At 45.8% G+C, this 13,646-nt stretch overlaps 1 protein-coding gene across 1 annotated transcript; it reads right to left on the bottom strand.

Moving 5' to 3' along the window:
- Positions 1-243: 243 nt before the first annotated feature.
- On the bottom strand, positions 244-13,205 carry LOC115531719 (elongation of very long chain fatty acids protein 6). Its single transcript, XM_030341119.1, has 4 exons — positions 12,808-13,205; positions 9,627-9,758; positions 6,427-6,578; positions 244-4,293 (listed from the first exon to the last, which is right to left on the bottom strand). Exons 1-4 carry the CDS (start codon positions 12,906-12,908, stop codon positions 3,830-3,832), a joined length of 849 nt encoding a protein of 282 aa, XP_030196979.1. The 5' UTR covers positions 12,909-13,205; the 3' UTR covers positions 244-3,829.
- Positions 13,206-13,646: the final 441 nt, after the last annotated feature.

Here is a 13,646-nt window from a genome sequence, read left to right as displayed (position 1 = left end):
ATCAGTCTTTTTATTGTCAGGTGTCATGATCGGGGTTACTGGTGTACACAAGGTCCGCAACACACCATCCTAAACCCTAGGTTAATACTCCCAAGCCAGGTCAAAGACCTCAGCAGCCTAAAGCAGGGTTTGAACCCAGTTGATACCTGGTTCACAACAGATTCACACTGATTACTATCTCCATTGGCTGTCGATCAACGACACTGAAACAAAGAACACTTAATTGAAGAACCAAGACACAAAAACATTAGTCTTGTATTTTATTTTTTTTGCAAATCACAACATTCAGTTATGACATTTAAACATCAAAGCCCTTGAAACCGATTTTCCCTTATTTTGTGGTTGTGTGAAAGAAATGAACATTTGTGTTGAACCAAGAGTTTAACCTCACTCAAAGGTTTGTGTTCCATATTGGACATTTCAATATTGAATGAGAACCTATGGGTGAAGTTAAACTTATAGTTAAAGTTAGTAAGCCTACCGCTGATAAACAGCAACACCTATAAGTTTGGCAATTTTAATCAAATCGTACTTATAATACCATTTGAATATTCACAGATGTTCAAGCAAGTGCTGCATGTACAACAGTTTAAAATGACCCATTGTCTATGAAGGCATAAGAGACATTGCATTGCAATTGACAAGTTAATAGCATTTAAAACTAAACTAGCTAATGTCACTGATACTGAAGCAAAAATATAGCACACAGTCACAAAAATATATGTAAGTAAGGGCAAAGTAGTACTGTGAACCCCTGTTGAGTTTTCCCTCTCGATATAAAAAAGAGACAGTGAGAGAAGCTGAGAAGAGAAGCTGTCAGTCCACATAAACTCCCGGATCCTGGAGTAACTACCAACGCCCCATCTCCAGCTCCTCTGGACCCCTGCTTAGAACAAGTTCAACACGGGGGAAAAGCATACCGCTTAGCGTCCCCTTGTGGTGGTAATCGTCAGTGTAATCTGACACCACCGGTTTTACTTACTTAAAATGCCATTCATTGTTGAATCTATGCGTGTATTTGTACTCTGTCTCCATGTTTCAACACTTTGAGGTTAAACTGAATCAAAGTGAAATTAACAAAACTGATTTGATTTTTTCTTCACTGTATGGGGAGGAATGTGGGCTGACGTGTGCCACATGCTTAGAGCTTCCTGCAACCTGGTACACTTGATAAGTCAAGTTTTTGCTTCTAAATTCTCTGCAGGTAATTACACAAGCCCTAAGAGTTGTGCCAGCAGCACAAGATCAGCCGATAGTGCAGAGGCCTATTCCTAGTGTGTGGGAAAGACGATCCGTAAAACGTACTACACACACGGGCCGCCACATTTGGGTGAGAGGATTGTAGAAGGCTACAGGCTACGGCGGACTCTATTCTGACACGCGTTTCAACTTGGTCGCTTGTATCTACTTTCAGAGGCAAAACGGTGTAGAAAGCAGTTCATCAGTGGAAATGCTTGGCTGGATATCGATTGGAGGATGGGAGGATTTGTGAAAAGAAAAGACAAAATATGGTGGAGGATAAGCAAACACCTTTTTTTTTTACCTTGCGTTTACCGTGGACCTTGAAACTGATGGAGAAGCACACTTTAAGAAAATAAATAGATATTATTTACAATTGAGTTAATTTTGTTCATTCCAGTTGCTCTTTCCCGTTACACGCCCACTTGTCCCTTCTCTGTTTAGTAACCGGTCGAGTACAGAAACTACAGATATCAATAAAACATCCTTTCAGTTAATGTTTCCATGTCACCGTTTTTATTGGCCATGTTTTATTACAAACATGTACAAACACCATTGAGTGCTTATTTTGGGTTAGGTGTTTTTAAAGGCCCTTAGAGGAGTTGTTAATTTGCTATGCAATTATAAGTCAGATTAAACATTTCCAGAATAATTTCAAAACAAGGACAAATGGCTTTTTCCCCCTGAAAACGTAGTTACTCACAGCATGAAGCAAAATAAACAAACTAAAACAGGATTAAAGACCGGCAGCTACTAGCCTACGATGTGGTTAAACCGTGGTTTTCACTATTTGCCATGTCAACACATATCACGTAAAACGCAATATGTATTCAGGGAAATGTAATCTAAATGTACTTAGCAAAAACATAAACTCCTCTTAGTCCCTTTAAAGCGCCCAAGAAGGATCATGCATATGACAAAGAAGGCCAAAGGTGTAGAAATGTACAGGCGCGGGCTATGCGGGCTGTACATAACGGCCAGGTCGTCTTGGTCTCCCCATTCAACAGGCCGACACATGTCGATGACACCTACATGATTTCCAAAGTTCACATGAGTCGCGGCGTTCAGGGGAACGAGGACGTGGACACGTGTTCGGGGAGGCGGGGGCGAGGTGGGAGGTTGTAAATGAAGGACTACGCAGGTGTCTGTCCTCACGGTCCAGAGAAAGGTAAACATTTCACAATTCACAACAGATGAAAAAGTACAAAGGTGAGTGGGAGTTCAGTATTTATGGTGCTTCCCCTGACCACGTGTCATGGTAAGGGACGACGTCAACGCCACTCGGTCATTGCCAGGCCGGCTCTGAGTAGACTGAAGAGTTTCATTACACCTAGTGCCAATCTGAATCCATTCAATTAACTTTACATATATATAGTATTGATACAGAACATAAGTGCATTGCTGATTGAACATTTCTACGTATCTCACATGTTTGACACATGTGTCTAAAGAGAAGCACCAAAACCTGTGCTTCTCCTTGCTCTGTATTTCAGAGCATTTCAGCCCAGGAGGACTCAAGTGCCATTTTAAGATGGGGCCCCTCTCTGTGAATGCCATCATTTAAGGATCAGAGCATTCAGATCAGTTGCTTACTAGCTTAACAGCATGGGCTTTAAGCCTAATAGCATGCAGAATGCAAACTATTGTTGTCATGTTCACTATCTTGTCATAATGCCATTTACCGAAACCCTAATCAATGTCTATCAGCAAGTTTCAAATCCCTTTTTCCAATTAAATTTTCTTTAAAAAAAAGTACCACTAAATAGTGTCACTCATTTGGTGGATGATATTTTAAGCATCTATCAAGCGTTGCAATGTCTGAAATGACAACACTAAAGAAACAAGGTTCCCTCATTCGACTCTTTCGGATCACCTTGTCATTACAGTGTTTCACAGAAGTGTCCGATTGGAATGACATTCTCAGCAAGTTTTTCAATAACTCAGAGATTTCTCGTACACACCAGCTACTGTGATGGAATGTCTTTTATAGTCAAAAACACTAAAAGGATCGGACGGAGGTTATAGTTAAGGGCCTATGAAACCGCTTTGCCCGCAAGGCTCCAACACTCTAGTGTTCGGAGAAACAATTACCGTTATGTGTCAGTACCATGTTAGTCTCACACAAACATGTTCTCGTATATTAGCTTCCCTTATCGTTTCGGTACTTTTGTCGCTTCGGGGGGGGGGGGACCTGTTACAGTGTGCCCACCTTGAAACAGTTCCCTGGTCCACAGGTTGCTATCATAATAACGACCGACTTCCGCAACACGGGTTGAAATCCTCCTAAAAGCTCAAGCGTACCCTACAGGGGCTTTCAATTGGTCAAGTATTAAAAAAAACGAAAAGAAAAGAAAGTGAAAACAACATACACAATTAAGACGTGGACCCCGCAACCAGCAAAGTAGTTGTGACTCACACACACTCATGGCACAACACTGTAGGTCACGATTCCCCCCCCCCCTCCCCCCACCCGTTTATGGCACACTTTTAAACGACTGACCATGTAAAATACAGTCTCCCCTCCCCGCCGGCCCAACCCCCAACCCGACGCTCCCCACACGGGGCAACCCCGGCTTGCCCCCCTTGCTCCTTACTCGGCCTTGATCCCCTTCTTCTCGCCCGCGGTGGCGGCGGCGGCGGCGGCGGCGGCGGCGCTGCCCCTGAGGTAGCTGTTGTAGAAGAAGGAGGCGAAGAGCACCAGGTAGCTGAGGTACATGAGCGAGCCCCAGGCCACGTTGTCCACCTGGGTGGGGCAGCGCACCTCGTGCATCCAGCGGTACACCAGCCCCAGCACGGCCAGGCCCATGGCCATCTGCAGGATCTGCGTGGTGGTGATGAGGATGGCCAGGGGTCGCGGCACGCGCAGGCCGGCCGCCCGGGCGGCGTAGTAGGTGTACATGAGCGAGTGCACGCCGTAGTTCATGGTCATGAACCAGCCGCCGCCGGCCACCTGGTCCTTGTAGGAGTACCAGGAGTAGAGCAGCACCGTGATGTGGTGGTACCAGTGGAGGAAGATGAGGCGCTGCTTGCGGAGCACGATGAAGACCGTGTCACCTGGGCGGGGGGGGGGGGAGGGGAGAGGAGGGGTGAGACGTGAACTCTGTGATACCAGGGGGAGGGGGGAGGAGGGAGGAGGGGGGAGGGGGGAGGGGGGAGGGGGGAGGAGGGGGGAGACGTGAACTCTGTGATACCAGGGGGAGAGGGGAGGGGGGAGGAGGGGGGAGACGTGAACACTGTGATGGCAGGGGGAGAGAGGAGGGGGGAGGAGGGGGGAGACGTGAACACTGTGATGGCAGGGGGAGAGAGGAGGGGGGAGGAGGGGTGAGACCTGAACACTGTGATGGCAGGGGGAGAGAAGAGGGGGGAGGAGGGGGGAGACGTGAACACTGTGATGGCAGGGGGAGAGAGGAGGGGGGAGGAGGGGTGAGACCTGAACACTGTGATGGCAGGGGGAGAGAGGAGGGGGGAGGAGGGGGGAGACGTGAACGTGTTTCCCCCTGGGTGGGGGAGAGGAGGAGAGGGGAGGTTAGGGACGTGAACGCGTGATGTCTGGGGGGGGGGGGGGGGGGGTTGGAGGAGGAGCAGGGGTGAGGGGGTGAGGGGTGAACGCCCTGTCAGCTGGAGAGAGAGGAGGAGGAGGGGAGAGGGGGTGAGACAGGACCACCTTGTCACGTGGAGAGAGAGGAGGAGCGGGACGATGGGGTGAGGGGTGAGACCCGAACGCTCTGTCACATGGCGAAAGAGGCGGGACCTTCAAGGCGTGTTAGCCAATGGGGAAAGCTGTGCGGAAGTTGAACAGAGGGGAGGGGCCATGCGCGTGACATCATGCGGAGCAGCGGGTCAAAGCTGAAATAATATCAACTTTGACCTGGAGCCACATGACGTAACAAATATATTGATTTGCAGTACAGTCCAAAAAGCCAGAATGTTTTAAGCCCTATCTGATTTAGTAGGTGAGACCATTGCACCGGATCCAACCGCGTCTCAGGTGACTGCACCTTAAGGGTGCACACAGATCCACACACATATACTTGCACACACACACAGACACACAGACACACAGACACACAAACACACAGACACACACACACAGACACACACACACACACACACACACACACACACACACACACACACACACACACACACACACACACACACACACACACACACACACACACACACAACGGACCCATCTTGCAGGGATTATGGTAAATTGATCCGGAGTCCTTCTCTTGAAGAACATGGGTATCAATGCTGCGCTAATTAAATTTTAAACACTGTATTAAATAACGCCTCCTCCCTCGCCCACCACCAATCCAGCAGCATACACCCCCACCCCAATGCTAATAAAGGCAACAGGCTGTATACAGAACTCCTCAGGCTGGGAAGGCACGGGGGCTTTGCTGCTGATCAATACCCTGTATGTGATGCAATGTAAATGCACTAGAGAGTGCTCTTGGAGAGATGTGTGTGTGTGTGTGTGTGTGTGTGTGTGTGTGTGTGTGTGTGTGTGTGTGTGTGTGTGTGTGTGTGTGAAATCAACCCGCCCAGCCAAGGTTATCGCGCTCCGTGCGTCTGGCTGGGCCTTCTACCTTACTCAGGTTAAGTGCCGGTGGCTGTGCGGTGTGTGTGATCAGTAGCTCCACGTGACATCACGGTCCAGCAACCATGGGTCTGAGAATAACTTATTCATCTCTCCTAACCCCCCCCCCCCGGCTCTTCCAATAAGTAACTTTTCAAACTAATGAATTGAGTCTGAAAACAGCGTTTCACGTATTTTCTTGGGTTTTACTTTGATCATCGTTATTTCTTCTTGCCAATTATGTTGCTTGATCCCCTTTTTTAAATAATAAAACTGTAAAACTTCAGGGTTTTTTCCGGCTGTAAACCGAATTGCTCCTCGGGGACTAATAAAGGAATCTGAATCTGAATCTGAATCTGAATCTGAATAATAATAATAAAATGTATTTTCAGAATTTTTCCATGGTCCACACAGAAGAAGGACCCAAGAGACTGTACCGTTAGGTCATCAACGTAGCCCTGTCTAACCTTGGTCACTGTGTGGTGCCATCGCATCCCTTTCCCCTTCCTGATGGGTTTTCCCTTCCTGGTACCCTCCTGTGAATCTCTCAGTCTAGCGGACAGCAGGGCCGACCGGAGGGGAGGGAAGGGAGGACGCCTTACCCAGCTCAGGGGCCTTGCTCAGGACGAAGGCGTAGGCCCAGAACTTGGAGACGGGTGCGCTGTAGAAGCTGGTGTCACACACCGACTGCTTGAATCCACTTGTGGTGAGCACGTACATCATGTACCAACCGGTCCGCACTGCCCCGATGATGCTAGTGGAGTCAAAGGTAAAACACACACCACACACACGCACGCACGCACGCACGCACGCACGCACACACACACACACACACACACACACACACACACACACACACACACACACACACACACACACACACACACACACACACACACACACACACACACACACACACACACACACACACACACACACACACACGCACGCACGCACACGCACAAGTGCAAACGCACACACACACATACAAACATTGCATGTTAGCAATTCATTTTCCAAACAGCCCCTCACCAAAGTTTCACATACCCCTTGACCCATATATTTTTTTTTTTATTGCCCCCAGTATGTACTTATATTCAGTGTACACAAGGTTGTGAAAGGAATTGATAAAGCGAGGGATGAGGAGGGGAACTGGGGGATCCTTATAAGGGATGATAAGGGATGGTAGGTTAATAGATGACTGGGGGAAAGGTTTGCAACCAATACCAGGCAAACAAAGTTCTGCTTAAAGACAATGAAAAAATAAAAGTATAGAAGTTGGCTTATGTTGAGGCAATCTTGGAGCTGATCGCAGGAATCACAGAGAGAGGCTATAGGAACTGTTTACTGAAGATGGAAAAGCAGGTGTTCTGCAGACCAACTCGACTTTTGCATGACTTTGTTAAAGTGTTGCACCTTCCTCAACAGTAAGAGTTGCATTTGCATTTCCTACACACTTCCACTAAACTAAACTCATATACAATCAGTCTGCAGCATACAAAACAGATGACATGCAAATACACGCAATGTTTGGCTAGTTTTGCATTCAGAGATGGCTGCAGGATGAGTTCAGTGCAATCACAGACAGATTTTCCAGTGTGCAGAGATACAAAGGTTCCAGTATTGTCAGACCTAAGCGTTTCAAAGACGAACTTGGAGAACAATGCACAGTACTTCTCTGTTCTTCCCATGCCACCCTCCCATTGCGTATCTCTTTCAATCGACGTACAAACCCAATGGCCACACCACGCTCCATCGTTAAGCCTCCGCGACATGTTCATGCATACTGTATGTGCACCCAGTCCCATTACAGGAGGTAAGTATCATGTCGGTAACCTTACCCCCTTTGGGCAGCATATTGGGCACAACAGTACGATTTTTGAAAGTTGCTTTATATTGGGAAAAAACAAAAGCACACAGTCATATTTATTTTGGTTACATAATGCCATCTCTTCTCTCTATGAACAATAGGGATCGTATAGAAGTGTATGCTGACCGTGGCAACAACAGACGCTACAAAATGGATTGCTAGGTCAGAAGGAGAACTCAAGCAACAATTTACAATGGCTGAATTTCAACCGTCTTTGGCATATCGGCTCCAACGCCTTTGTGAGAGAGAGAGAGAGAGAGAGAGAGAGAGAGAGAGAGAGAGAGAGAGAGAGAGAGAGAGAGAGAGAGAGAGGGAGAGAGAGAGGGAGAGAGAGAGAAACCGCAGGCTCAGAGGGTTTGAAGGCGGGAAACACTATGAAGGAAATGTGTGGCTGTGAAAACATCAGCTCTGCACCAGGCACCAGTGTGTATATGCAGCTGTATTGATGTGGAATTGGGTTCTCAGGCATAAGCCCTGTCGTAGTGACTATAAGAAGTATCAGAGGTAGCAGCAATAGCTTTCTCTGATTTGTGTTATCTCGATTGTTCACATAAGCAGAGTACTACTTACTGCATTAGTATATTATAGGAATTATAATATATACACTATATAGATATGTATATTGTAAATATGGCATCATTAAGTGAAACAGATGGATTATATAATTAACTACGGTATGACTTTAATCTATGTGGCATCGTAAACTGATACAAATAGATTGTATCAGTAATTACATTATGACTGAAATCTATGCTGCATCATAATGTGATACAGATAGATTGGATCAGTAGTTACGTTATGACTTTAATCTAGCTTGTAGCAGCTAATGGCCACCATATAAAGGTTGGCCGTTTGATTTCACTGCACTAATTGCGCTTAACCCCATCCTGTGTCGAGAAGAGGATCTTGTGTGTTAAGCCACTCAACAAAACTACTCGTTAAATCTGCAGTATTAATTGACATATATTGCAACATCTTACATAAGGCCACCAGGCAAAGAGGTTTTATCTCGGCCATTTTAAAGCATGCTTGCTGTAATTGTCTTGTAACCTCCCAATATGGAAGCATCTAGAAAGCGTTAACGCTTGCATCCTTGGTTTGAGCAATCGGTAGACACACACACACACACACACGCACAGGCAGGCACACACACACACACACACACACACACACACACACACACACACACACACACACACACACACACACACACACACACACACACACACACACACACACACACACACAAACACACCTATTGTTTTAAGGGGATACATTGTGTTGCATTGTATAACAACAGTTAAGACAGTAAATAGTATACATAAAACACAAACACAACAATGGACTTCAACTGTAGTGGCAACCCTCCAACCCCACCCTGAAGACTACAGACGCTTATTATGTTGGAGAACACAGCATCTCGCCGTGTCTGTGTACATAACACATAACACAGAATAGAATCATGATCAGAATGCAGACTGATTTCTGGCTTTGACTGTGCAAAGACATTCTCACAAGTATACTAGTTACGAGCCCTTATGACTGTTGACAATCGTTCAATTGCCTCGTCTTATTTTGGCCCTTCAGTTGTTAAGTTTGTCATCCCAAGTCGTTTTTTGTTGTTGTCATGTTTGAAGGTACAACGGCAATAAAGAACTCTCCTCTCTCTTTATATTAAACAAAGGTTGCCTTTTTCAGAATGCTTTGCATGCGACAGCTCAGGTGTCTGATCCCACATATCTAGCGGTCAAGTTGCATTCAAGCCTACAACAAAAGCCACAACAATCATGTTCTACGAGAGAGCTACAGCACAAACCTGAAGAACACATGGTCACATTCCATATCCGTTTTTGCATGCAATGTAATTTTTTTTGTATTTGGGGTATTTGGAAACGTAGCAGCAGCTGTTCCTTCTCTGTGTCCCCGGCTCACCTGAAGATGGCCAGGCTCAGCGACCAGAGCACCAGGGGCTTGCGGAGGTTGAGTTTGGGCCGCTCTCTCATGAAGTGCTGGCCTCCGAATATGAGTGCAGCATACAGGCCGCAGAACATGAATGACTTGCTCCTGGAGACGACAAAACACAACCACACAATTGTCATGAGCAAAGGAGAGAGCATTGTGCCATGCGACCAGTACATGGAATAGAAAATAATAGAATAGTAGTCAAACAGCCCCCCGGTCTGCCGTCTCAGGTATAGTAAAAAGAGTAGGTGTTGCCTATTCAGTGTGAGGTGTGAGGAATGTAGGGATATACCCAGGAAACGTTCCTTGCGGCTGAAGGTCAGGAGGTCATATGGGACCTATGTATCACGTTATGGCAATGCACCAAGCGGGTGTAGCTAGGGGGAATGTACAGAAACACTAGGGAGATTTGTATAGACTTCAGGTGCTCAGGTCCACTGGGTATTACACATTCTTAATAAATAGCCGTTAATAAGACGTAATAAATCAGATAGTGAATCCACGTAATGCCGTTGGTTTCTATAGATATAGACACTGTTAGATACGCTGACTTTCACAGGGATAACTTTGCAGGCTGTAAAACGTGACCATCCCTGCACTGCCTTTTGCTTGAAGCCGAAAGACGCAGATAAGGGACCAGCAACAGCAATGGAACATCTACACCTAAACCTACATCAGATCACATTGGGTGGATGGATCTGGGGTTGAAGATGTGTGCAGCTTGGGGAGTCAAGGGCGCCCCTCAACAAACACATGGCGCTCAGCAATACGAAAGTAAAAATGCATGGATCCCATTCATAACTACAGAATAGCTTTTCCAACCTGTTCTGTGTGATCGGGGCCTAGGGCAGTTGCACAACTGGAGAGTGCAGACGAGGCCCCTACCTATATGATCAAACACGACAAACAAGAGCATGCATGCGCCTCCGAGCATTGCATTGAGACACCTTTGTACAATTTAAACTCTTTCTGGCGGTATGGTACATAGACTGTATGTATATATTTTTCTAAAAATATATAATAATTAATAATATAGTTAGAACAATAACAGCTACACTAATACAAGTTATACTCTGTATTCAAACTACTCAATAATTATTTTATATTTATAGCATAGGGGAATTGTGATTGCTTCATCATGACGCATCAAGTCCAACCCAGCATGTACTGAACTTTACTGTGTTGCAAGATCCCCATAACCCATTTTTTTAGTATTTGTCATGGAGGATCACCAAGTCTGGCCTACTGCTGCTTAGCCACTCAGAAAGCTGAGCTGGTCAAGTTAGGCCATTAGGAGACAGCCTCACCCTAGACACGATGATGTAATGATTGGGAGGCATACTCCCAGGCTAGCCAGGAGGGTTCACGGAACATAAAGTTCAACGCCATGGCTTTTTTGCCAGGGATTTTTTTTTGTAATAATTAATGATTGTGTGTTTGTTTGTTTACTGTCTGCAGGGGCTATGTCAGTGTGTGTGTGTGTGTGTGTGTGTGTGTGTGTGTGTGTGTGTGTGTGTGTGTGTGTGTGTGTGTGTGTGTGTGTGTGTGTGTGTGTGTGTGTACTGTATCCCTGTTCATGTGCTCCTACATATTATGTGGGGAAGTTTGGTCCACTATTGGACTAATCCAGATGTGCAGAATTCGTATTAATCTCAATAGATGTACATCTTGCAGCTTGACCCAGTTCAGGCTCCACAGGACATGCTGTTGTAGGGCCTGAACCTTGTGGCGCCTGCCATTACTTGTTTAATCTGATACCCTGCAACGTCTCTGTATTAAGGATCAGGTCAGGGGCCATTAATATGGTCCACAAACCACATTAAAGGCCAATTCAATCAAACATCATGCTAACTGGGTCGTGCTAAATAGCGCTGTCTCTCCCTTGCCCCATCGTTCACAAATAAATAAAACAAAGACATAGAGAGCGAGAGGGAGAGTGCGAGGGAGGGAGAGGGAAAGGGAGCAATGGACAAATGGCCCCAGACAGTGCTAGCAAAAGAGCAGGCTGTACATCTATCCAGTTTCTGTACATTATCAATTATGAATTCCTGAAGGGATGATTTGAGAGGGGCTCCTCCTATTATGTAAACCGTGGTGTGCTGTTGCTTGGTTGTTTCATTAGTTGTATGGCCCTTTTCGTTGGTTGCCATAGGCCTGTAATGTACACAGACAGGAAGTGATAGCATTGTGTGGGCTTTTCTTAGCCAAATAATACTGGGGAAAGAAGATAAACAGTGGCAGGTGATAAAGCTGTGAAAGGTTACTACTCCGTAGAGGTACAAACATGTTATTTATCATCTCTGATTGCTTATGATGATTTCTCATGCTGTTGTTAAAAATGTTTAACCATTGGCTTGAAAAATTACTCACTTGCAAGATTGTGTGTGCCTTTGCAAAGAGCATTATATATACATTTGGCTAATCAGGAGAAGCAGTGCTGAAGCAGATCTATTCATCAATGCCAAGGATGCGATTGTGTCAAATACCGGCAAGCAGTGTCTGCAGTTTTGCTGGTCAGTCTTGTGGGTTAGAGAGTCAGGTTTACACATAAACACGTCTCTATTTCTTTCTCTCTCACACAGACACAGACACACACACACACACACACACAGACACAGACACACACACACACACACACACACACACACACACACACACACACACACACACACACACACACACACACACACACACACACACACACACACACACACACACACACCATATACTGCCATATACTAGTTGGGGAAACAATAAGCCTACAGCTACAATTACAAATACAGCCTAGGGTCAACACTTTAAAGGCGAACACTAAAGTGATCAATGATATGGCCTGCAAAGGTGATAAGTAGCAGTGTGGATTCGTAGGCTATTTTCGTTAGTTAATGATGAGCTGTGAGGATGAAGTTAATTTAGTCGTACCATGCATCCTCAAGGGCACGAGTAGAAGCAAGAAATAACAATGTTACAACTTAAATGATTATGAACACGTTACACTAACATTAATAAACGAGGTGGGGGCGGGTGTAATAGCCTTGTCGCGCCGATAAACGCTCACGCATGGCGCACAGCTCTGACAGGACCAGTCTGCCCAGGGCTATCTATTTGCCGGCTACGGCAATAAAATAGTTCCATCACAGATCCGACTCACCAGTTTTCCTGCATCCATTCCAATGCTTCTCTTTCATCGAAACGCCTTTCAAAATCGTACTCTTCTAGCGGAGAGCCGCTCGCAGACTCGTTCATTTTCATAACGATGTCAGTGTCTCTTCCGCCAAACTCGGGCCCTGCGCTCTCCAACGATTTGCTGGTGATAAAATAACGCCAACAAGCCGCCGAACCTCTGTTTGTGAGGCTGCTTTGCACGAATTTGGATCTGTGGCCTTTCCCTATTGGCAAGGCTGGCTAACACGAACAATATCGACCAATAAATGATATCGAAAGATGCGCTGCACTTCCCTGCTGTCAGTCTATCGCACGCTAGGGAGGCAGAGGGCGAGCACTTTCATTCTCTTCCTCAGCGTTGAGACGCGCGCACCGAGTGATGGAGGCGGCGGGGGAGGAGTTTCCATGTGACGCTGGATTGCGTGGGGCTCTGACCATCCCATGCTCCCTCGTGTATTGACTCGTGTATTAAGTCTGAAGTATACGGCCAATGTGTTAAATTAGCTCCACGGTGTCCTTGTATGACTTATGCACGCAATACTCCTTCAACTTTGTCTTATATTTTTGCTATTTGTCACAGCGTCGATTCATCTGAGGGCTGAACATTAATTTGACATTAATTTGGAAGGCCATTAATTTGGCCTTCATATTTAAGAGGCGTGAGTAAGTGTTTTTTAATCAGGAAAACATGGCATCGTTTCTAAACTATAAAAAATGTCTGCCTCAGCCGATTTACGTTGGACTGATGCAAATCGATGAATCAAAAATAGAATAGCACCATCTAGTGGACAAAACGTTGAGGTGTCAGAAAATAGGCTTTTCAAA

The sequence above is a fragment of the Gadus morhua genome, chromosome 18, assembly GCF_902167405.1.
Source record: "Gadus morhua chromosome 18, gadMor3.0, whole genome shotgun sequence".
Lineage (NCBI taxonomy): Eukaryota > Metazoa > Chordata > Actinopteri > Gadiformes > Gadidae > Gadus > Gadus morhua.
Note: the sequence above shows the minus strand (reverse complement) of the source record. Positions and strands in the feature narration are given on the sequence as shown.